Source organism: Trichosurus vulpecula, chromosome 4, assembly GCF_011100635.1.
Source record: "Trichosurus vulpecula isolate mTriVul1 chromosome 4, mTriVul1.pri, whole genome shotgun sequence".
NCBI classification, from domain to species: Eukaryota; Metazoa; Chordata; class Mammalia; order Diprotodontia; family Phalangeridae; genus Trichosurus; species Trichosurus vulpecula.
Window position 1 is genome coordinate 424,851,752 of NC_050576.1, and position 26,187 is coordinate 424,877,938.

The 26,187-nt window shown below is 39.8% G+C and overlaps 1 protein-coding gene across 1 annotated transcript in view; it reads left to right on the forward strand.

Annotated features, from left to right (window-relative positions):
• Positions 1–26,187, forward strand: part of IL1R2 (interleukin 1 receptor type 2) — a 49,221-nt gene that overhangs the window by 13,486 nt on the left and 9,548 nt on the right. Inside the window, exons 2-6 of the mRNA XM_036757485.1 lie at positions 8,313–8,437; positions 9,807–10,062; positions 15,415–15,598; positions 18,520–18,694; positions 22,646–22,708. Of these exons, the coding sequence (XP_036613380.1) occupies positions 8,313–8,437; positions 9,807–10,062; positions 15,415–15,598; positions 18,520–18,694; positions 22,646–22,708 (803 nt within the window). The remainder of the gene's footprint in view (positions 1–8,312; positions 8,438–9,806; positions 10,063–15,414; positions 15,599–18,519; positions 18,695–22,645; positions 22,709–26,187) is intronic.

Consider the following 26,187-nt stretch of genomic DNA (forward strand, 5'->3'; position numbering starts at 1 on the left):
AAATTATCCTAAGTGGTGCACAGATTTGATTTCACTGACAAAGAGGTCCACACAACAAAAAAGATGAAGAACCCCTCCTCTGTTTACTCAACAGCCTACACCTGTGTCTCAATCTCCCAGGGGACAGGCTTGCTACACCTACTTCATGACTCAGACGCCAGCTTTTAACACTCCAGTTGGTTCTCTACCTCCAGTAGACTGGCTACTTTTGCATGAATATACCATACCTCTCCTATGATGAGATTAAGGTAATAGCTAAGGCACTTATAATAAAGACAGCTGGGAACCTATTGTAGCTTCCTCCACAGTCAGAGTCCCTTGGCCTGGATTCCAGGCTGGCAATGATGGGAGTGTTCCTTCAGCTATGCAAATAGCTAATTCATCAATGTTATCTCATGCTGTGTGATTGGACTTCCCATAAATCCTCTGCTGTGTATTTTTCCAACATACTGCAGACTTCTTTCTCAGCTTTGGGTTTTGCTGTTCTTTTTCCCTTTAAGCTGGAAGTACAGAGGGCAGGATGTGCTGGTAAATGTTTAACAACCAACTTTCTGGGGAAAAGAAGTATTTAAGTTTAACCTACATTATAATAATAATACTTTCTTAAATCTAGACTAGTGGTATTAAATGAGGCCACTAAGCCATACAGACCTGTACATATGGACAGCATTTTGACTTAGAAAACCACACATTAGCATTATCTACGACCCATTCTTTTTTGTTTGTTTTGTTTTGTTAAATATTTCCCAATTACTTTCTAATCTGGTTCAGTCTGGTAGTATTTGACACCTCTGGTCTAGACAATCAATAAAACAACGAATCAAGCCCTGATTTGTGGCATATGCTTAAATGTTCACATTGAAAATTTAACAGTGTGCCCTTCAGAGTTAGTAGGAGCTGGCTCCAGCACATCCCTGATTATATAATAATAAATGCTTGTGGATTCCTTTGAATACTAAGCCCTTTGGGCCTTTGGTGGAACCTGCCAGAGATTGCATCCTTACTGGCTGAACTTCCAAGAACATAGCGTCTTCTTGATGCACCTGGGAGATAAATGTCACGTGTGAAGGATGGGACGGAAAGAGGAGAGGTTGGAGGGAGAGAGATCATTTAGGAGGTGGCTGTGATGGTCCAGGTGAGTGAGGAGGCTGGATCGAGGTATTTAGAGGCTGAATTCCCACAATTCAGTAACTGGTTGGATGGAGAAGAGGAGGGAGAGGGAATGGTCAAAGATAACATGGAGGTTTCAAGCTTGGAGGACTTGGAGGAAATCCAGCTTCCTCATTTGGTAGATGAGAAAACTTAAGTCTTAAGTGACTTGCTTAAGAATTCATTTCAATTTGAATCCAGATTTCTTGATGCTAAGAACTGTGGTATTTCAATTGAATGTAGGCAGCTGATTGCTTTGGTTTTCCCATGAGTTTGAATCCATGGAAGACAGTTACTAGCTGTGTGACCATGGGTAAGTCACTTAACCCTGGTTTGCCTCAGTTTCCTCATCTGTAAAATGAACTGGAGAAGCAAATGGCAAACCACTCTAGTATCTTTGCCATGAAAACCTCAAATGGGGTCACACGTGACTGAAAAACAACTGAAAAAAGAGAAGAGATTACTAAGTTCTGTTCTAACTTTGAAGGAGGGGAGACTGAATAAAAGTGGAAGAAGATGGCAGGAGTCGTTGAGTGATTTTAGAAAGCAACCAGGATGTTTTTTCCAAAATAGGTGACTGTGCCTGTGTTGCCAACCTGAGGTGACTACAGCGAAGTTTAGCTCTCAGAATTCAGCTCTTGTGACACATCCTGTACCACAACAGAATATAACTTACTGCCACTGTGACACATAACATGAAAAGGAAAAACCCAAACCACTTTGCTCCTATGTGAGGTGTGCGTTAAGTGCCAGCGACCACTTCTCTCTTTTACGCTGTGGCTGATCTTCAGGAAAAGCGTTTTTTGATCGCATTTCCTTCCAGAAAGTGCACGTTCACTTGAAATTAGCATTGGTTGGGAAAGACACCAATTCAACTACATTCAATTTAGCAAAAATAAATATTAAGCACCTGCTGTGGGCAAAGCACTGAGCCAGGTGCTGGGGATACAAAGATAACATGAAAAATAGCCTCTGCCCTCAAAGGGTGCACTTTCTAGAGAAAATTATCTCCTGGAGACAGCGGTGAGAGTGGTGAATTTTCATTAGCAAACAAAAAGAATTAAGCAACGTGAGTTATGTTCACCTGAGTTTGAATGGTTTTTCTCTAAAGAAATGGAGTTTATGTTGATGTCTCTTTTTGTCTCTAGCTCTTTGTTTCTATCTGTCTGCTCAATCTGTCTGTCAGTTCGTCCGTCTGTCTGTCTGGGATAGGGACTGGATTTGTGATTTCACTGGTACAGGGAACTTCTAGGTAAGGAAACTTGCATTATCAATGCAGATTGGCCCCTTTTTTTCAACTTACAAGCCTTGGGAAGTTGGCTAAAGCAGAAGTTATTGAGAAGTTAAGTGACTTGCTCAGGGCCACACAGTGTCAGGCATGACTTGAACCAAGGTCCAACTACCCTCCCCTACCCCTTTTTCCCTCCTTCCTCCTCTTCCTCCTCCTCCTGCTCCTTCTTTTTCTTGCTCTCCTCCTCCTTCTCCTCCTTCTCCTCCTTCTTCTTTTTGTTCTCCTCCTTCCCCTCATCCCCCTCTTCTTCTTCTTCTCCTTCTTCTTCTTCTGTCTCTCTCACTGGCAAAAGATAACTTATTTAAAAAAGGAAACCAGGAAAAAATAGAGAAGCTCAAAAAACTAAGATTCTCTTAGTTCTTGTTGGAGAAACTGAGGTCCAATGGGGCTAATTTACATCAGGTGGTGGGGTATCAAACGAGAAAATGTGCTGAACCTGGATTCAGGAACCTTGGTTCAGGTCCTGGCTCTAAAATTTACCAGCTATTTTCCCTTTCTGACCCTCAGTTTCCTATCTGTAAAATCGGGACAATAACACTTCCATTACCCATCTCACAGAGTTATTGTAAATCTCAAACGACTCTGGAAATGTTAAGTTTATGAGCTGCTATTGCCTTTGGCTACACAGGTAGTAAGTAGGAGTGCTTGGATTCAGGCCCAGGTTTTCAGATACTAAACCTCGCACTCTTTGCATACCATAATGACTAGATAGGCTTGTAAGCGCCTTCCATTCCTAACATTCACTGATTCTAAAGTTCCCTTGTCCCAGGGCCTATCCACATGTAAGGCTTAAGTCTCTCATGGTGCTGTAGTTGCATAGTCAGTCATTTCACTTATGTCCAACTCTTCATGAAGCCTTCTGACGTTTTATTGACAAAGATAATGGAGTGGTTTGCCATTTCTTTCTCCAGCTCATTTTACAGGGGAAGAACTGAGGCAAACAGGATTAGGTGACTTGCCCAGGGTCACACAGCTAGTAAATATCTGAGGCCAGATTTGAATTCAGGAAGCTGAGTCTTCCTGACTCCAGGCCCGGCACTCTATCCACTATGCTTCCTAGCTGCTCTAGCTCAGGGTACTAGGGGATCATTTAGTGACATACTTCAGTCACACTAGCAGTAATAAACATTGATCTCATTTGTACATTCAGTTTATACCAAATGCTTTCTTCACCACAACCTGTGAAGCAAATATTAGAATTATCCTTTTCCCTTCACTTGTGAGGCAGCAGAAGCTCTGTGCCCATGGTCGCACAGCTGGCCCTACATTCTATCCTCTAAACCTTGCTGCCTTTTGGGAACCTCTTGGGAGCCTATTGGGAAACTATAAGAATACGTCTTTCGTCGATGATTTGGAAGCATGTTTGTTTATTTTTGTACTTGAGTCATTTCAGTCCTGACTCTCTATGACCCGCTTTGGGGTTTTCTTGGCAAAGAGACCGGAGTGGTTTGCCATTTTCTTCTCCAGCTCATTTTATAGATGAGGAAAGTGAAGTAAATAGGATTAAGCAAAATTGCCCAAGGTCGCAGGGCTAATAAGTGTCTGAGGCCAGAATTGAAGTCAGGTCTTCCTGACTCCAGGGCTGGTGCTCTGGCCTCTGCACCACAGTCTCCTTAATCCAGACTGCATATTTAAGTGTGTGACCATTCCAGCCTGGTGTCATCTCTAGGTCAACTAAAAAAGGGACTTTGTTTAGCAAATGAACAACTTAGAAAATCGCAGAGGCTATGCATAAATTTTGAAACAACTGTTTTTTAAATACTTCAGAAGAATCCACTAATATAATAAAATGTTCTGTATAATGCTTTCTTCATCACCAAACAAAAAAAATGTTTTGTATAATGTTTTCTTCATCACCAAACTCCTTATCTAAGCTTTGTTAGTCCTATCTTGTTACTGAAAGTTCTTGAAAGAAAACTCTGTTTCTTTTAAAAATTTACAAACTATAGACTTTTATTAGCGTGCATTGAACTGTGCCCCGAATTATCCAACATCTCTAAGGTTTGGCCAGATGTTTGTGACTCACGACTTACAAAGCAAAACAAACCCAAAATGAACTAATCATGTAACTAGAGAAGGTTGGAAGTGTTTTATGTAAAGGGCAAGCCCAGTTTTGAATGCTTCTTGTTTGCTGCATTCCAAAGAAAGAGAACCATAGGGTGGGAAGACTGTAAGAAAATTCAAGAACATTCAGCTTTTGAAGAAACAAACCCAAAGAATTTGTGTTTTGTTGATAGAATGTAAGCTCCTTGAGGTCAGGGACATGTTCATTTTTGGTTTTCTATCCCCAGAGCTCAGTACAGTGCCTAGCACTTAGAAGGCATTTAATAAATGCTAGTTGGTTGGTTAATTCATCTCCCAGACAGACATTAGTTAGTATGAGACCAGGGCTAGAACTTGAGTCTCCCAAAGTTCTTTCTATCATCCTCACCTCTAAGTTATCTCATCATCAGATGAATTCATTGAGGCTTTTAAAGTACTATATGTTCATATTTGTACCTAAGAACTGCTATCTGAGCTGTAGCTGTAGCTATAAGACTACAGGAAAGAATGCCAAATGTTGGCTGCTATTCTGTCTGGATTTCTCCTGACATCATGGCTACAGGTGTACACATATTATATGCCATCTCCCCCCACTAGATTGTAATTTCTTTGATGGCAGTCATTTTCAGTCAAATCTGACTCTTCATGACCCCATTTGGGGTTTTCTTGGCAGAGATACCGGAGTGGTTTGTCATTTCCTTCTCTAGCTCATTTTACAGATGAAGAAACTGAAGCAAATAAGGTTAAGTGCTCGGGTCATATAGCTAGTAAGTGCCTGAAGCCAGCTTTGACTTCAGGAAGACGAGTCTTCCTGACTCCAGGCCTGGCACTCCATCCATGGCACCATCTAGCTTTCCTTTGATGTCAGATATACATTTTATTTTATCATTGTTCCCCTAAATCCTAGAATAGGGTCTTCTACATAATAGGCACTTAGAATCATAGGATCATAGACTTAGAGATGGAAAGGATCTCCAAGACCATGTAGTCTACCTTTTCATTTTATAGATGTGGAAACTGGTGGAAACTGAGGTCCAGGGAGTTTAAGTGACTTGCCTAAAGTCGTTCAGGTAGTAAGTATCAGAGGCAGAATTTGAACCTAGGTCTTCTTCCCCTAGCATTAATGGTCTTATCTCTATGCCACTTCATAAATATTTGTCAAATTGAACCAAACTTTTGACTTTTGTTGATCATTCTTCTAGCAAAGTTCTACCATAGATTTCTTCCTTTAGAGGTTCCAGTTTTGTAATTGGAAATTAATCATCCCAAAAATTCATTCCAGCACACTTCTTATGGCCTTGCTCCTAGGACCACCACTGACTATCTGTAAGACTTTATTTATTAAGTCCCTATCTCTTGAACCTTCCTACTTGCCTTGTTTCCTAGGACAACTTCTAGGACTCTTCTGAGAGTCATCAATATCGCTTACCATGATTTGAAGACATCATGTCCTAGACACAGGAGATTGAGGAAATTTAATTTCATTTATAAAATGCTGATCAGGATATAAAGAGAAAATAAAAAGAAAAGAAATATTTCCTGCCCTCAAGATGCTTACATTCTAATGTATTAGTTCTTGAGGACCCTTCAGGCTACCTCAGCAGTGGGGAGCCTCGTGGTGGGCCACATTCTATAAAAAGCAAAGATAAATGTGCCCCAAACCTCCCAGGCCAAAATGTACCCACAACAAATGTCCTGTTGTGGAAACACCAACTATTCTTTCCAAAGCTAGACATGATTGCAGACCCAATCTGATGGACAGTGATTGACTTTTAGTCCTCAGTCTAAATTTGAATTCTCTTCTGGCAGAAAATGAAGCCATATTTTAATCATAGGTGTTGAGTGCCCTTGACTTATGTCTTCCTCTGATTCTTCATTGTGGTATGGAAGTGATGGCGAGTTATATTGTCAGCTCTGGCAGCTCAAAGGCAGGAACCACAAAGACAGAATGACTTCAAGGATGGTCCTGTCCCTTGGTAGACCACATGGCTGTCATCTGAGAACGGGGGTAACTCAATTCAGAAAGGCTCATTCGCCGTGGCATCCCATGGAATATTATCTCCTAAGACACCAAATAATAATAACTAACACGTATACAGCCCTTACTATGCTCCAGGCATTGTGCTAAGCACTCTACAATTATTGTCACATCTGATCTGCACAAAAACTCAACTCTAGGTGGTAGGTGCGATTATTGTCCCTGTTTTGCAGATGAAGAAACTGAGGCAAAGAAAAGTTAAGTGATTTCCCAGTGTCTGATGCTGGATTTGAACTCAGGCCTTCCCAACTCCAGGCCCAGCACTCTACTGTGCAATATGTGTTGATGAAGGGAGTGTTGGCACTGAGGACTATTAAAGTAAATACTTAGTATCTCTGTGCAGATAATGTAAGTTGGGGGATCACCAAATAAAGAGAAGATATGATTCCTATCTTTGGGGAATTTACCATCTGATTGGGGAAATAAACATATCTGAAATGACATAAGACGTCTAAAGAACCTAATCTTTAAGTAGAAGGTTATGTATGGTATAGTGGTTCTCCATTTATTCAGGATTGTTGTAGAATGGACTATTTCACACAAGTGAACATTTCAAAAAATTGCAGCTAGGCAAGAAAATAACGATAAAACTGAGCCTTGAAGAAAGTTAAGGATTCTACGGGACAGAATTGAAGAGGGAGGGCATGCTAAGACATGGAGAACAGTTTGTATAAGGGTATTGGGTTCAGGGGAGCGGGAAGTAAAGACTGGTTCCAGTTTGGGGGTACTTAAATGACAATCAGAAGATTCTTGAACAACAGAATAACATGACTTTGATGCCCTTCCTCATCCACTAGCATATCAATGCCTTTCCTAAAAAGTGGCGGCTATACGTGTATATGTAGAGCCCATGTCAGATTGCATGCTGTCCTGGGGAGGAGTTGAAGGGAGGGGGGAAAAAATTTAAAACTCAAAAGCTTGTGGAACTGAATGTTGAAATCTAAAAATTAACTAATTAATTAATTTTTAGAAAGCGACAGCCATATGGGGCAGCGAGGTGGTGCAGTGGATACAGCTCTGGGCTTGGCATCAGGAAAAGCTGAGTTCAAATCTGGTCTCAGGCACTTACTAGCTATGTCACCTGGGCAAGTTACTTAACCCTTTTGCCTCAGTTTCTTTATCTGGAAAATGAAGGAAATAGCAAAGCCCTCTAGTATCTCTGCCAAGAAAACCCCCCAAAAGGGGTCACAAAGAGTTGGACACGACTGAAACAACTAAACGACAACTAAAAATATGGCACCCAGAGCTGAATCGTGCTAATAATTTTAATTTGTTTTCTCAAATCCTGTCCAAGTTCACATAATGCTCAAGTAAGGGGAGTTTTAGCCCTTGGGGGGAGAAGGGGAGGGAGTGGGTCAGCAAAAAGAGTAGTCGCCTTGCTATTCCCTAGCACTCTGATCTGAGTGATCCAAGGCTTCCATTCCCCATGGGCAGTTTCAGACAGAGGCACACCAGCCAGTTCTTCACTGCCTCACATGTGCAATAGGGAGAAGGACGCATGTGGCGTCAGACACATTTGTGATCCATCTGCTCATCTGGGATCTGGGATCTGGGATCTGTCCTCACTGCCTCTCATCTGTCAAATGAGAAGATTGGCCTCTAAGCTCCCTTTCACTTCTAAATCTGACTTGGGACTGTATAGAACCCAAGAGATCCTTTGGTCTGGCCTCTAATTTGTTAATTACCAGTTTTACAGTGTCCCCGGGTCTGTTTGCAATATTCCCTCAGGGGATATGTGCAACACTTTGGTTGGCTTGTGGTTTCCTGTGTGACCTTTCTCATTTTTTCTAGATTTCTAGGTACTGGACCTCAGATTGCAGTTTCCTGCCTCCAGAAATTATTAGGATTTTTCTTCTTTTTCTGTGCGTTGGCAGTAAATGTTTCTGCTTCCAGCATTCAGCCCAAGAGAAGCACAGGTAAAAAAAAAATCTGATGAGTGGAAGCTAGTTTGTCTGCAGTTTTTCTTTCCCCTGAGTGGAAGGTGATTATTTTGTCTGAACACGACACCCCAATGGCTGCATATATATGTGACACTAACAGAAAAAAGTAAAATATGGCTAATTCAATTCAGTAGCCAAATCCAATGCAACAAATGTTTATTGATGACCTACTATGTGTCAAGGCAACATGCTAGGTCCTAATGAGGATCCGGTGATGAATAAGTCACATTGTATCTCCTGCTTTTACTTGTCTAGCAGATGGGGAAAAGATCTATACTCAATCAGTCAAGCAATCAGCAAACATTTATCAAGTTCTTTCTTTATGCCGGGTACCATGCTAGGTATTAGGGCCTCAAAGACAAAAGTATACTCCAAGGAGCTTGGATGCAGTAGAGTGTGGAAGCACATGAGAGGTACGGATCAAGCGTCAGTTCACTGAGGGAAGACTCCCTTCTGATGGAGGGAAATCAGGGGAAGCCACACGCAGAAGGTGGTCAGATTGGCTGGTTATTTTCAGTTTCATCAGATCAACCTGGCTTTGTCATTTTTCCTTCTTTGAAATGACGGAGTATTTTTTTTTTACTGGATTGGCCGAACTGCCCACGGTTTTGACATGGTCTAGATACAGTCCGTCTGTTGTGTTTTAGAAATCGGTGGTCATAGATTTTGAACTGGAATGGCTCCCAACTCCTTTGTTTTACAGATGAGGAATTTGTTTGGCTTTTTCTTTTTTCCTGGCAGATGTTAAGTGACTTGCCAAGGTCACACGGTTAATAGAGAGATGAGAATTGAACACAGAGGAAACTGACCAACAGAGGGGTGAAATTCAATTCAATAAACCTTTATTTAAGTACCTACCAGGTGCCAGGCGCTGAAAGCCAGTATTGAATGCTGAGGATACAGAAAGAGGCAAAAGACATCCCTGCCCTTAAGGAGCTTACAATCTGATGGAGGAGACAAGGGGCAAACAAACGTATATAAAAGCAAGCTATATGCAGAAGAAATAGGAAATAATTAACACAGGGAAGGCACTGGAATGCAGAAGTGTTGAGGAAGGCTTCTTGTAAGAGGTGGGATTGTAGTTGGGACTTAAAGGGAGCCGTGAAGGTGAGTAGTGGGAATGGGGGAGGGAGAGCATTCCAGGCATGGGGAACAGCCAGAGAGAATGCCCAGAGCCAAGAAACGGCTGGCTTCGAGTCACACAAAGAAGTAGGTGACAGAGACAGAATTCAAACGCACATCCTCTGACTCCACTCTCTCCATTTTTCCCACTGCCTCTTGCTGCTTACTCACACTGCACAAGAATCAAAAGCTAACTGTGACCTTTCTGCCCCTTCCTGACTAGAAAACTGTCAGTATCTTGGAGAGGATTTTGAAAGACTTAAGGTAGAAGGAGAGCCTGTCATCCTGAAAACCGGTTTCTCAAAGCTCCACAACACGGGCTCCTTCAGCCTCCACTACAACCTATCATGTCATAAAAATGATTCGGAGAAGACTATTCTAGGAAGCAGCAAATCAGGCAGAGCGTGGGTGAACAATGATGATCTCTGGATTCTGCCAGCATCACCAGAGGACACAGGAACTTACATTTGTACCTTTAGGTAAGAACTTTCTGTGAAGTGATAGTGGTAGGAGTTGGGAAGGGGAAATGGATGGTGTGTGTGTGTGTGTGTCTGTGTGTGCGTGTGTGTGTTCTTCCTTAGTTTCTACAGACCTGTCAGTCTGTCTCCCTAAGCTGCTGTGTAATGGAAAACTAATTCACTGTGACTTTTCTTTTTTAGGTGGGGGAAGGCAGGGCAATTGGGGTTAAGTGACTTGCCCAAGGTCTCATAGCTAGTGTGTCAAAGTGTCTAAGGTCACATTTGAACTCAGGTCCTCCTGACTCTGGGGCCCATGCTCTACTCACTGCGCCACCTAGCTGCCCCTCACTGTAACTTTTCTTATTTTTCCTGGTCAGGTTTTTGGAGTGGGAAATTTTCTAGATTGTTGAGGAAAAGAGGCAGTGGTGAGCTAGGATCGATTGCTTCTTCTCGTTCTAGCATCGTGACTCTGCCTCTTGCTCTGTTATTTTAACAAATTGCTCCCTTTATGGGAGCAGGGTTGGCATGGCTCTTTTTTCTAGTTCTCTTGAAAAACCTGATTTTAGAGAAGACCTGCCTTAGGTCTTGAGGGTAGTGACTGTTTCATCTTTGTCTTTGTACCCACAATGCCTAGAACATGTTTGTTGTTGTTCAGTCATTTTCAGGCATGGCTGACTCTTTGTGACCCCATTTAGGATTTTCTCAGCAAGGTTTACTGGAGTGATTTGCTATTTCCTTCTCTGGTTCATTTTATAGATGAGAAAACTGAGGCAAACAGCGTTAAAGTGACTTGCCCAGGGTCACACAGCTAGTGCCTGAGGCTGGATTTGAATCCAGGTCTTCCTGACTTCAAGCCTGGTGCTCTACCCACTGTACCACCTGGCTACCCTAGCACATAGGAGGCACTTAATAAATGCTTATTGATTGATTAGGCAGAACTGTGAAATAAGAGTCCCTCAATTTCACTTTTAGATCCCATCTCTTCCAGTTCTGATTTACTGTCCTTCCTGATCTGATAAAAGTGTTACCAAGCCCTCCCAGGAGTCACATTTAAACAAAAAAAACAAAAACAAAAACAAAGAAACGCTTAACACAATTCAGTTCAATTTATTAAACTTGACTATGTGGTAGACATTGGGCCACGTGTGTGGTATGGCTGCAAAGACAAAATAAGCTATGGTTTCTGCCTTCCAGGAGCCTGCAATTTAACTGGGAGGCTGGGATGGACGCAATAAATACAACACAAATTAGAACAGGAGGAATGCGCAAGCGAGATCATTTCTGAAGTCTTAATATAACTTTAACTTATTAAAACTCACATGCAGGATAAATTTTCTGAGAATAATACTACAAAAGAAAAAGCAGCTAAAGACAAGGTAGTTTGGGAAGGAGGGAGTTAGCAGTTGGGGGAAGGGAATCCAGCACTATTCGATTTCAGCTTGTCCTTCAATATTTCAAGGATCAGCGACATATTTATTGTCAGTATTTCTTTCATAGATCCTTGCCTCTCTGGACCTTCATTAACAGTCTTCATGAGTTTCTCTGACCAATAAAAATCACTCAGTGGTTAATCCGCTGGTGATGTCTTTCTAAATTTAAGAACGCTAGTCCTTAGGGCATCTAGGTGGTACAGTGAATAGAGTACAGGCCCTGAAGTCAGGAGGACCTGAGTTCAAATTTGACCTCAGACACTTGACACTTACTAGCTGTGTGACCTTGGGCAAGTCACTTAACCCCAATTGCCTTGCCCTTCCCTCCCACCCCCAAAAAAGAGTGTTAGTCCTTGGCTGATGACCGTACAATGTTGCAAGCCTCAAGCTATAGATTTTTCAGCTGGATAGAAATCTTTAGAGTTTGTGCTCTATTGTCACAAGTGTAAGGGAGGATTTCAGTTTGTAATACAACATTAACTTAGCACAACCACACCTACCTGATTCTCTTTTTGGATCTTAATAGAGAACAGCCATTTTCTTTTGGCACGGTGAACATTATAATGACAATGGGCAGCTAGGTGGCACAATGGACAGTGTACTAGGCCTGGAGTCAGGAAGACCTGAGTTCAAATTGGGCCTCAGGCACTGAATAGCTGGGAGATCTTTCAGCTTAACCTTGTTTGCCCCGGTTTCCTGATCTGTAAAATGAGCTGGAGAAGGGAATGGCGAACTACCACAGTATCTTTGCCGAGAGAAGTCCCAATGGGGCACAAAGATTTGGACACAGCTGAACCACAACAAAAATAGTCACAACCGCAGTTGGCTGTTGGGATTACACACAATGTTTCAAGATTTGCGAAACACTTTTGGATCTCATCGTCTCATTTGATTTCCACAACAATTCTGTGAGGTAGACACTAGGCCCATTATTTAACCTCGTTTGACAGACGAGGAGACTGAGACAGAATAGTGAAAAGTCTTGTTCCTTGGTTATGTAGTTAAGAAGCTTGAGGTGAGTTTCAAATCCAACCGTCACCTGATTCTAGGTTTAACCCTTTCTCCATTATCTTTGGGGTTCATATCCTTGGGTATGTGATTAAAAATAAAATGTTCATAGCTATTTCACATAATTTCCTGTGAAATCTTATATATTTTATTTATTGTTTATTTTTATTATTGTATTTAACATTATATATTCTATATCATATAATAAATAATTCTTTTTATTTAAACTTTATTTAAATTATTTAAAAACACTTCTGAGAAAGGGTTCCCAGGTTTCTCTAGAGTCTAGACTGCCAAAAGGCATATCACAAAAGTTAAGAACCCCTGCTGCAGAGGATACTCTCAATGCAAGAGAATTTTCCCAAACAGGTGATAACTGAATGAGAAAAGAACCTGCACCAAAAGTGAGATATGTGTTAATGAGGCATTTCTGTCCACCCACCATTTAAAAATTCTTATTTTAAGAAAATGCTTATGTGATGATTTTTGCTTTTTAAGTTTTTTTTTAAAAGTCTTGAAATAAACTAGGTCTTTACATGTTTTTTTTAAATTGATAGTAATTCAAACAGAAGTTACCTATTGAATGTGTTGCATTTCTAGCAATACAACAGGAGTCTTGCCCTCTTGCCACTTAGGGTGTTGGCAACCTTTTTTTAATGGGCGTGTGAGCCACCAAGCCACTTGTTTCACAGGAATGAGTTTTCCTGCTGTGACTTTGCCAGGCCCTTTCTCTGAAATGTTGGGCTGGCTCCTGGCTATGGCGAGTTGGGACAGGGCAAGTCTCCAGGAGGCTGAGCTAGGATTGAGGATTGTGGGAACAAAAGACCCTGATTCGACCTGGGCCCATCATGACAAACATTTAGATATTAGGCTGTCTGAAAAGCCATCACTAATCTAACCAGGATGACTGGGGTGACTTGGAATTGGGGGAGGGAGAGACATGACTCTTTTAGCATGCACATATCTATGTTATATAGATAAATACATGTATATGCACATATGTCTATATTATACATATCTACATAATCTAGACATATATGCATATACATATATATATACATCTATCTGTATAATATAGAGCTTCGTATCCATATGCACATATTTCTATATAACAGATATGTTCACAAAGACACATATATCCATAGAACACAGATATATGTGACTATATCACATATATACACATATCTATACAAGGTAGATGTATAGACACATATCTATAATATAGGCACATACACATATATCCATATCAAATAGAACTACACAGCTATACATTATATAAAGGAATATGCATACGTATATTTACATTATACATATATTTACATAATAGATATGACATAAAGATATGCATATATGCCTATATCTGTATAATATAGATCTACATATCTATATATATATACATACACACATAGATACATATATCTATATAACATAGCTGTATGGCTATATCACATATAGACACATATATCTGTATACTATAGATCTACATATCTATATGCACACATATCTATATAACATAAATACACACACAAAGACACATATATATCTATATGACAGATATATGTGGATATATCACATATATATTATACATGTATATTTATATAATATAAATCTACATATATATCTATATAATATAGGCATATACACATATATTGATATAATATATATTCACACATCTATATTAAATAGATCTACATATCTATATATTACATATAGTGTGTGTATGCACAAATACACACGACATGTTTATAGATCACGAGCTGGAGCAGACCTTCAGGACCATCTAGTTCAGTTCAACTATCTCTTTTTGACAGGGCAATATGAACCACAGTGACTTGCCCAAAGCCACAGAGGCAATAAATAACAGTCTGTATATTCACATGTGTATTTTCTGCCTTCAATTCAGTCTGATTCATTTAAATTCAATTGAACCTTTACTATGGGTCAGATACTGAACTAGAGAATTAAAAGGATTTTGAAGATAAAAGGACAAATCTGAACTAGTTCCTGACTTCAAGGAGCTTACATTCTTTTTTTTTTATTTTTTATTTTTTATTTTTTATTTTATTTTTATTTTTTTAGGAGCTTACATTCTAATTGGGCAGGGAGTGAACAACATGTATACAAAATCCATATACAGCAAATGCAAAATAATTGTAGGGAAAGATTAGATATTTCTACTTGGCCTCTGAGGGCAGTACTAGAAGCGATGGATGAAAGGTATATGAAAATAAGTTTTGACTTGACATAAGGGAAAATTTTCTAACAGTGAGAAGTGTGGAAATGTTGAACAGGTTGCATTGGAATGTAGGGGCTTTCTCCCTTCCTAGAGCTCCTTGAACAAAAGCTGGGAGGCCACTGGTTTAGAATGCTGTAGAGGGAGTGTCTGCATCTGGCCGAGATGGTTTTTGAGGTTTCTTCCAGTTCTAAATCTTATGATACTGTGGACTTCTTGTCAGCAGACAAGCAGAATGTTTCAAAGGTATCAGCTTGGGCATATGGAAAGGTTACTTGTGATGTTAAATTATCTATTATGATTATTATTTTTAAATGAAAATGAATTATAAATAAGAAGACTTATGCAAGTGTATTGCACATTAGACTCAATGTATTGATAATAATATTCTTTCAATATTACCATGACATATAATTTAATATCTTATGTTCCTTTGGGCTTTTATAATTTAGAAAGCACCCCCCTATGCATTATTTCATTTGATTGACCTGATAACCCTGTGAATAAGATTGTATGATTATTATGGCTTTTTTATGGATGCAGAAACTGGGGCTGAGAGAAACAATGTAATTAGGAAGGCTTCTCATAATTAGGAAATAGTAGAACCTGGAATTGAATCCAGGTTTTCTCATCCAATGCTTGTTGGACATTCCTTCTATATGTATATGATATAACAGAATGCTATCTGTCATCTCTTTACAGGAATGAATCTTACTGTGCCACAAAGTCTTTTAAGTTAAAGGTCTTTAAGAAGACAGAAGCATCTTTGCAATACATTTCCTATCGCCAACGCCAAGTTCCAACCACTGGTTCTAGATATCTAGTGTGCCCCGAAATAGATGATTTTATCAAAGACAGAAATAACATGGAAATAAAGTGGTATAAGGTATACACCCTTAAAATTCGTATTCCATCTATTAGGTAGGATTATGGTTAGGTTGGAATGTGTCAGTCCATTAGGTTGCTAGCCACAGGAAAATGCTTCTTATCCTTTCACATTAACCTTTATGTACCTAGTCCTTTGAAAAAATACATTTGAACAGCCCATAAATATGAATTAAGTTTCCTTATTTAGGGAGGATGGACAAGAGCTAGGAGGAAAGTGGGTTAGGGTATGGAGGTAAATGTGCAGTATTCCATAATAAAGCACTGTGATTGACTGGAGTGTAATTTAACCCTGCCTCTAAATTGGAAAAAAATTGTGTTTACATGTTGTTTTTTTAAAAACATCCATATCCACAACATGAAAAAGGTGGGGTTTTTTTATTCTTTGTTTACTGAAATTTTTGTGGTTGTTGGTGATTATTAAGTTCATAATAAAAAAGTTTTAAAATAGGGTGCCAAACAGTTAGCTTTAGACAGGAATAAATGCTTGGTCAGTTTACTATGCTAAGCGCTGGCAATACAGATGGAAAGGGAAAAAGAGACAGCCTTTGCCCTCAGGGAGCTTCCATTTTAATGGTGGAAGAGGTCATGTAAAATGAAGCTTAAAGGTGGGAATGGAATCTAAATGCAAGGCCATTGTAGAGAAAGTCTAGAGAGAAGTGAAGACATGATTATCTTGGGTATCCTCCTTAAATTGGAGGTTCTGGGAGGAACCAGTCAATCAGAAGGAAAGGCCCCATGAGGTGGTGGGGTAGGGGAGACTTTCAATATGGAAAGTCCAGGGGTATTCTAGAGAAAGTCTGGAGAGTTGGGAGTGCAGCCTAGAGAGGAATGAAGATGGATGATATTTAAGCAATCACTTTTAAAACCAAAAAATTGAAGAAATGTTTGTTCACTAAAGGAGATTTATAATGGAAGTCCAGAAATGATGCAAATTGAATATGCTGGAGAGAGAGAGAGAGAGAGAGAGAGAGAGAGAGAGAGAGAGAGAGAGAGAATGATTTGACTATATATGTGTATATATGTGTGTATATATACATATAGATGTTTGTATACATACATATCTGTGTTTAATGATGACCTTCTCTAGTGCAGGATGGGGAAACAGTTTGTAACTTAAAATGTAACACAAATAATTTTAATTTAATTTAAGAATAAATTATTACTATTATGGTTGCTGTTATTATTTCAAATGCCAAGATGCTCCCCTTTGGGAAGATATGAGCCACAGTGACTTGCCCAAAGCCACAGAGGCAATAAATAACAGTCTGTATATTCATATGTGTATTTTCTGCCTTTGATTCAGTCTGATTCGTTTACATTCAATTAAACTCTTACTATGGGTCAGATATTGAACTAGAGGATAAAAAAGATTTTGAGGATAAAAGGACAAATCTGAACTAGATCCTGACTTCAAGGTCTCCCTCCCTCCCCATCCTGCACAAGAGAAGGTCATCATTAAACACAGATGTGTATGTATACAAACATATACATATATAAATACACACACATACACATATATAGTAAAATCATTTCTCTCTCTCTCTCCCTCCCTCCCTCTAGTAAAACTATACCATGCATTGCTTCTGTTGATCAGTTCTTTTTCTGAAGGTGGCTAACATTTTTCTTCATGAATCCTTTGTCGTTGAATAGCTTAGTTGTCCACAGTTATTCTTTGCACATTACTGCTGTTACCCTATATAACGTTCTCTTGGCTCTGCTCATTTTACTCTTCATTATTTCATCCAAGTCTTTCCGTGTTTCTCTAAAATCAGCCAGCTCATCATTTCTTCCAGCCCAATAGTATTCCATCCCATAATAGGAATAGTTTAAAGGCAATCATAAAAGCCATAGATGTGCTAAGGGCTGGGAACACAAAGAAAAGGAAAAACAGGGTATATGTCATGAAGGAGTTGCATTCTAATGGATTCCAAGTGCACAAAGTACTAGATCTGGAGTCAGAAATAACCTGAATTCTAATCCTGCCTCAGCTGTATTTGTATTTTTTTTAATGTTAGCATATCTTAAAGATAAAGAGACTATTACTATCATCTTTCAGTTAATAAGCACTTTTAAGTACATACTATGTGCCAGGTACTCTACTGAATACCGAAGGTGCAATGAAAAGGAAAAGCAGGGTACCTGCCCTCAAGGAGTTTACATTCTAATGGGCAGCTAGGTGGCACAGTAAGTACATGGAGTGTTAGACTCGGAGTCAGGAAGACCTGAGTTCTAACCTTGTCACAGAAACTTGCTGGCCTTGTGACCCTGGGAAAGTCATTTAACCTGTCTCAGCCTTAGTCTCCTCCTCTGTCAAATGGAGATAACAGTTGAGCCTATCTCTCAGAGCTGTTGTAAGGAATAATTGAGGTAGAATATGTTAAGCGCTTCTCAAACTTTAAAATGCTGCTGTATAAATGCTAGCTGTGGTCTGCTGGGGGAGACAATCTACAAGATGTATTTAGTATCAATGGAAGATTGTTCTTCAGTTTTTGAAGAGGACTAGTGACTCCACAGGCTGATGTCTTGCCTTGCCCGTGAATTGGATTAAAGTGAGGCAGAGCTGCCCAAAGTCACCAACCTCGCCCCTTCTTCCAGAGTCATTGAAGTCTGGGGGCAAGACAAAAGTCAGGCTGACTGACAGTAATCTCAGAGGAAGATGTCAGCCGTGGGGTTTTGTTTAACATCTCTAAAAACGTCCTCCTTCTGCTGAAATCATTCCATGACTATGCAACAGAAGGGACATTTGGCATATGACAGGAGCAAATATTTTGCTGCTGTCCAAAGTACCTGGGCCTGGCTCGCAGCATTTAATGAATACTTGTTAGGTATGAGGGTGAAGAGAAGCAATGAGTTGCTACTGATGATTCTATTTACACATGTCAAAATACACAGGGTAATGTTTAAAAACATTTCTCAAAGGACTCAGTTCTTTTGGACCAAAGCAACAAGAAGTTTTCAATTTTGAAAGGAACCACTTACTGCCTCATAAACAATGTGTCATTGGACAGCTCTGGTTACTACACCTGTGAACTGCCTTTTGTCTATGAAGGTGTGAAGTATAACGTCACCAGGCACATTGAGCTACTTGTCATTAGTAAGTATGGGAAGTATATGATCTTTATTTTCTTTAACTCGGCTATATTTACCTATATTTATTAATGAGTATGTGGACTTGCAATATTAGGGGTAACTGAAGTTCTGCCGTTACCCTGGTTGTGTAGGGCAAAGCAAAATGAGTAAATGAGAAGGACAGAGATAGAGTAAGAGAGAGACAGAGAACCAGAGATTTTCCTTATAGTGTCATTCGAAAGAAATGTTTGGAAGGTAGGACACATTGTACAAATGCAAAGAGTTAATGATATGAATAGAAGGAGCTAGTACATGCCTGACTTCGTCCTAATTTACTGAATACCAAGTGCTGATACAGGTTATGGAAGTAGTTTTCCATATAAGGCAATGAATCAACACCAAGAACTATCATACGGCTTTGGCTGCTTCTAGATGTGATAAGACCATAATTTGAAGGGAATTATAAGATTGTAGAGGCAGCGCAGTGTAGTGGAAAAAGGGCTGACCTGGAAGCCAAGAAGATCTGGGATTGGGTCCTGCCTCTGACATGTACTGATTGAGTCTCTGGCCATCCTTTAAGACTATAGACTGCCCAGAAGGTGCTGACCTGAAAAGTCCCCTCCGCTAGCAGTTTCACGAACCAATGAAATCACAAGTCTGCTCCCTGTCCCATGCAATCATAGATTTAACATCAGAAGGAACCCTAGACGAGGCCATCTCATTTTCCAGATGTGAGGAAATGGAGACCCGGAAGGAGGTGGGCTCCTCTATCTTGAGCAAACCATTATCTATTGGTATGTGTAGCAGTTAAGTTCTCTTCCTTTAGGGCCATACCCAGCCAATCAGGACTTTAGATTCTTCATTAGCCTTACTGGAGAGTGGCCCAGAAAACCTTTCACTCCCAGTGAATCAGGGCTGGGAGTAACAGTTTTATAAAGGAGATAGGTTTATAACAAGTGTTCAATATCTGTGTCTGTATCTGTTTTTACTTTATAAACGATCTGACATTCTCTGTATCTTTTACAGGAACTTGAGAAAGCTCAAGAAATAAAATGTTTAATTTTTAAAACTGGGCAATTTGAAAAGAGGCAGATTTTTTCGGTCTTTACGATAACAAAGTAAAGGTCTATTTCTGTCCTTATTGTTTATGTCAATCATCGCTTGTCAATCAACAAGTTACTATGTACCAGGCTCTGTGTTAGATACTAGGGATCCAGGTAAAAAGAATGAAATCACCCCCACTCTTAAGGAGTTCAGATCAATGATTTCATTGGTATGTGAAACCTCTAGTAAGAGTATTCCTTCTTTAACTATGCTCTGCAGGTGGCATGGCAGAGTGCCAGGCTTGGAGTCAGGTAGACATTTTCCAGAGTTCAAATCTGGCCTCAGGCACATAGTAGCTATGTGACCTTGGGCAAGTCACTTAACTCTGTTTGCCTCAGTTTCCTGTAAGTGAACAAAATTCCCTTCAGTGAAATGAGCTAGAGAAGAAAATGATAAACCACTAGAGTATTTTGCCAAAAGAACCCAAAATGGGGTCAAGAAGAGTTGGACACAACTGAAAACAACTGAACTGAGCAACTTAAAAGTCACAGTGAGTTTTCTGGGACCTTGAAAGGAATTCTTGATCCGGCTTTCTATTTGTGATGCCACATTGTGTCTGAATAATCACACCCCATGTGCAAATAGTGACTCAAAATCATAAACTTGGAAAGTGCTCTTAGAGATCATCTATTCCAATCTACACAGTGACAAACTGAACCTCAGAGCAGGGGAGGGTATGACTTTTCCAGGGTCATTCGGGGAGTATTCTGTGGAGCTGTTGAATCTATAGCATATTCTTAGAATGCAACTCTCATTCTTAGACACCTGTCACAGAGATGCTGTCTTTGCCATCATCAGGGTTATAGAACCGTGGTTCAGAAATGATCTGGTCAGTGCAATATTGCCAAGGAACACGAGGGGGCAGCAGCTTACATTTTATCCAGTATAAAATCACCAAGATGACTTTTTGAGATTTAGTGGAGGCAGTGCTCCTGCTTGCCATCCAGAGGCAGGCTTTAAACCAAGAAGACGGGGAGTGCTGATTTTTTTATGCACATGCTTTGGTAGTGGGTTGGAATAGAAAGGAAAGGAAAGTTTCTGTCTAGATAGAACAAGGATTTTATATTACTGTATTATTAGATAACTAAATACATTGAATAAATGATACCCAGTGTTTATACATTTCATTATTTGAAATGTTCCTGTAACAAGTTAAGTGGAGGAAAGTAGATGGGCTGATGTCCTCTGTGGGCATCATCTCACCAACTGGTGGAACCTATTTGGCTCTCCCTCCCTCCCTCCCTGCTACTCAACGTATTCAGTTGCCCACTGGTGGCCCAGAAGAAATAAGATTACCTGTGATAGTCAATGTGAGGGTCATCTCCTCAGGCAGTACCCCATTCCTTTCTACTCTTCCCCAGGAAGACTTCCTTGTCTAGTGTTTCATTCCCTTGGGAATCTGTTTTCTGCTGCCAAAAATTCAAATTCTGGTAAATTAATTCTGGATGTTAATGATTGACTGTTACTGTAGTTTGTGTATTAAGTTCCAGGTGAATTTGGATTTTGACAGAGGATCTCCTTGACTCACAGCCCCTTAATTCAAAGACAAGAGTCAGGTGTTGGGAATTTTAGGTATGAGAGACCATGAAGGGACAGCTGAGATTTTTGCAGCTCCTCTCAGATCATATCTCTTAGGCAGAGTTGCTTAACTTGTGGTCAGTGAACTTTAAGAAAATATTTTGATAACTATATTTCAATGTATTTTTTTCCTTTCTAATCCTATGTACTTTAGTACATATTCTTACACAAATAATGTCAGATCTAAATAATTGGAAAAACAGCAGTTGCTCGTGGGTAGGCTGAGCTATATATATAATATATAAATATAATAAATATATTATATAACATAATATAATATATAATAGGTTACATATAATATGTAATAATATGATAAATATGTTGTATAGTATAATAAATATATAATAAAATGGCAGTGCCATACAAATCAAACCACCAAAAAATTACTTTACAGAGCTAGAAAATACAATAACAAAACTCATCTGGAAGATCAAAAGGTCTGGAATATCAAGGGAATTACTGAAAAGAAATGCAGAGGAAGGTGGCCTAGCCATACCAGATTTTCAATTGTATTATAAAGCAGCAATCATCAAAACTACTTGAGACTAGCTAAGAAATGGAGTGGTGGATCAGTGCACTAGGAACACAGGACACAATAGTTAATGACTATAGTAATCTACTATTTGCCAAATGCAAAACCAGTATTCTGAGAAGAGAATCATTGACTTCACCAGAGTGCCAAAAGGGTCCATAATACAATGCTTAGAACCCCTGACTTAGAGGGAGCAACTCTCTTGATCCTTGGGCAAGATTGCCAAATGGCTTGCATCTGCCCAACATTTGGCTGGTATTTTATTATAGAAAAATGTTACTTCATATTGATCAATCATGCTAATGCCCATTTAAAATTTAATTTAATTTTTTAGTAATTTTATCTATAGGTGGGATTAACAATGCTAGTTTAACAACTGCGGCTGAACTTTGTGATGATAATTGTTATAATAATGATGGAAATGTAGCAAATTAAACAAAGACTAGGATGGGAAATGGTTAATTGTCTGCCAGTGTCCAGAATGAGGGTTGGTCACATGTGTATTTAGCATTGACCTTTACTCGTAATTACTGTTCTGGGAAAGGCAGTGACCCAAGCTGCTCCAGTCTTGTGGAGAGACTATTTCCTTTGCAAGATAAAGGATAAATCTGGTGTTATGTACAGGGAATAAAATAATTAAGACAAACAATAGAACTTGGCCACTGGCTAGAATTGAAGATGACAGCTGTTATCTCTTCTAACACTTTGACTGTCCTGGAACTGCTATTTTCCTAATGAAATCTCTGTTTCATCCCCTCCCAGAAAAAAAGGAGGAGACCATGCCAGTGATTATTGGACCTAATAAGACTATGTTGACTTCTCTTGGTAAGGCCCATCAATGACTTCTTCAAACCCAAAGTACTCAAATGTATGCAATAATAGAACAGTCCTACATTTTCATGCTTGTTTCTTAGCCTTAAGATCACAGATTTAGTGCAGGAAGGGACCAGTTAGAGGAGGGGTTTTTAACCTAGGGTCCATGGACAGGTTTCCTCTTTGAACTTGACTAGGGGCAAAATTGCAAATTTTTTTCACTCATCTCTAACTGAAATTTAGCATTTCCTTCAACAACTTAAGAAAGAATATTCTAAGAAGGTCCATAGGCTTTACCAGACTTCCAGAGGTATCCAGGACACTGCATCAGTAAGGCAATAATAACATGTAGATGACAATTGTCAAAATGCTCATGTAGTTCTGTATCGCAAAGTGTACAAGACTCTCCACGTAGAAGGCAGAAGAAGTAAGCCTTTTATTCAGACACCAGAGAACCAGATCCCATAAGCCATCTGCCCAATCTATCAGATCAATAAAGCATTCAATACACAATATCACCACATGGAGCCTCGCCATCCCAAAACCTCTCTGACCCCCTGCTGGGATCCTCACAAACACAGGTGTCACAGTCTGTTCAGCTACCAGAGGTCGACTTGCGTCACCTTGGCTCCAACAGTCACAATGGCCATTCACAGCCATAAAAGCTCCAGCTCTCTCTCTCTCTCTCTCTCTCTCTCTCTCTCTCTCTCTCTCTTTCAGCATTTCCTGTGACATAACTTCCTTTTCCTGTCAGGAAGCTCCTCCTACCACATGTGACTTAGGCTTCCTGTGACATAAGCAGGTCACCTGACCTATTAATGGGTGGGAGAGATCTTCAAATCTAAATTGCTATTACAGACACACATAAAAAAGTTAAAACCCCCTGAACCAGACTAGATGGGTCAGTGATCTGGTCCAACTCCCTAGCTTTATAGATGAGGGTTAAGTTAATGAGGCATTAATTGAGGCAGCTACATGGTACAGTAGATAGAGTGCTGGAATTGGAGTCAGGAAGACCTGAGTTCAAAGGTGCCCTCCAATGCTAGCTGTGTGATCATAGGCTAGCTGCTTAATCAACTGGGAATGACAAAAATGGCGCCAACCTTCCAGGATTCTTGTGAAAATCTGATGAGATGACATTTGTAAAGTGCTTTGCAAACTTTAAAGTGTATATGTAAATGCACGCTATTTTCATGGTTGTTATTATTATTATTATTTTAACAGCCAATAATTTTATCCATCAAAGCAAGTGGCAGCCTCACCATGGCTTAGTAGAAGGTCTTCACAATTTGCTACGGCTATAACCCAAACCCAGCTTGGTGAAGAGCCTCCCTCTCTAAACTTAGCTCAGTTGGTCCTCCATATATATCCACACAATTTGTCACCAAGTCCAAACTCGATTGCACCAGTCAGAGCTTCCACTCTGCTGCCGTAGTCTTAGGACCCAGATACCTCCGTACCATAGTGAGGTACTAGAGTTGAGCTTTAATAAGGGTTAAGGAAGTCCAAAATACAAAGATACAAAAATATACCTTTCTGAATGATTATAGCTGGGTCCCAGATAGTGCAAATAATAAATCCCATGAAAACACCATATTATTTGAATTTGTAATGCATATTTCCATTGGGCTAGAACCAATGGCCATATTTTGCATGATTACAACTTCAAATACAATGAATTTGAACAAATGCAACTCTATCAGGGGATTCATTATTTGCATTAATTCAGATCCAGCTGTATACCTTCTGCAAAAGGTATGTTAGGACTATTAACTAGGACTGTTAATGGGTAAAGTTATTCTTCATACAAATATTTCCTCTATACCCTTTACCAGGAAGACAATGTGTTAAGCAAAGCACCCTAGTTTTTATTGGTGGTCCATAGTGCTCTAAGAGCTGAGTAGAACAAGCACAGTCTGTTTCCTGTCTTTTCAAGAGTCATGCTAAAGCTCCATGAGCCAACACAGGAAAAACATACCAGTTATTTGGCTACTGTCATGAAAATGCCAATTAATTGAATTTTTCATTTCTCAACTAATGAAGTATAGAGCCAGCCCAAAGTGGAAAAATGCTCATATAACTTATGGGACGCACATGGAATTATTTGAGTGTGACCCAAACACATAGTGGTGATTTTTTAAGGGTACTATAGTATTTATGGGGGCAGCCTAGGTGGTGCAGCGGATAGTGTTGGGCCTGGAGTAAGAAAAGCTTCTCTTCCTGACTTCAAATTCAGCTTCAGGCAATTAGCTGTGTGATCCTGGGTAAGTCACTTAACCCTATTTCCTCATCTGTAAAATGAGCTGGAGAAGGAAATGGCAAACCATCCCATGACCTTTACCAAGAAGACCCCCAAAGGGTCACGATGAATTGGACGTGACCGAAAAACAATGACAAATAGTAAACATGTAGAGACTCACACTTGTCCAGGTTCCTACTTTTCATTTCTGTTTTAGGATTAAAATATTTTTTTATTTGGTAGCCCTAAAGTGGATACAATTGGAGAAAATGTATTTTAAATCGACTTTTGGGAACTGGGAACCTGGTTTTTGGCATTCAAGTGTTCAAAACTCCAAGTTTCCCTTGGTGCACATCTGCTCTCATCTGGCCAGCTAGGACATGGGAAGGCATGTGTGTGTGTGTGTGTGTGTGTCTTAACATGTGCATTAGAGGGTGGGAACCCAAAGAGTGGAAACAAAAAAAGGGATGCCTTTGGGTTTTCTGGTTTGTTGATGACAGACAGCAAAACCTGGACAGAGAAATCTGGGCTATCAATATTGGAATCATTTCTTCTCTTAATTCAAAGAGAGAGAAAAATGTCAGAATGGGGAAGTGATCATAAAACTGAGAAGTATGTTATTTAAAAGAAGGAGAGGTCAGAGAATTAATCTGATGGAAAGAACAAAAGAAAGAGTTCTTTTTTTGAAAGATTTTTTCCCCCAGTGAGAGATATGAGAATGGGGACTTCATCAGCCAATAGCATCATTGAGTTACAACTGGAAGAGGCTGTCTTTTCCAACTCCCCCCTCACTTTATAAATGAAGTATTAAAGGTCAGGGAAGTGAAATAATTTCCACAGGCTCACAAAGCTGGTAAGAAGCTGAGGTAGGATTTGAATCCAGGCCCTCCTGACTCCAAGGCCAGTGTCCTATCTGTGTCATAATACTGCCCATGAAATTCATTCCCACTTTTTGTTTTCTCCAACCTGGCACCCTCCACCTCTGCCATCTCTGCTTCCTATTGCTTTCTATTATAGGCAGCTAGGTGGCCCAGTGGGTAGAGTGCTAGACTTGGAGTCAAAAAGAAATGAGTTCAAAACCTGCCTCAGGCATGACCCTGTATGTGACCCTGGATAATTCACTTAACTTCTTCCAGCCTCAATTTCCTCAACTGTAAAGTGGAGATGATGATCACAGCCTCTCTCCTATGGTTATTGTGAGGCTCAGAAGAGGTAATGTGGGTGAAGACACTTTGCCAACCTTCAAGTGCTG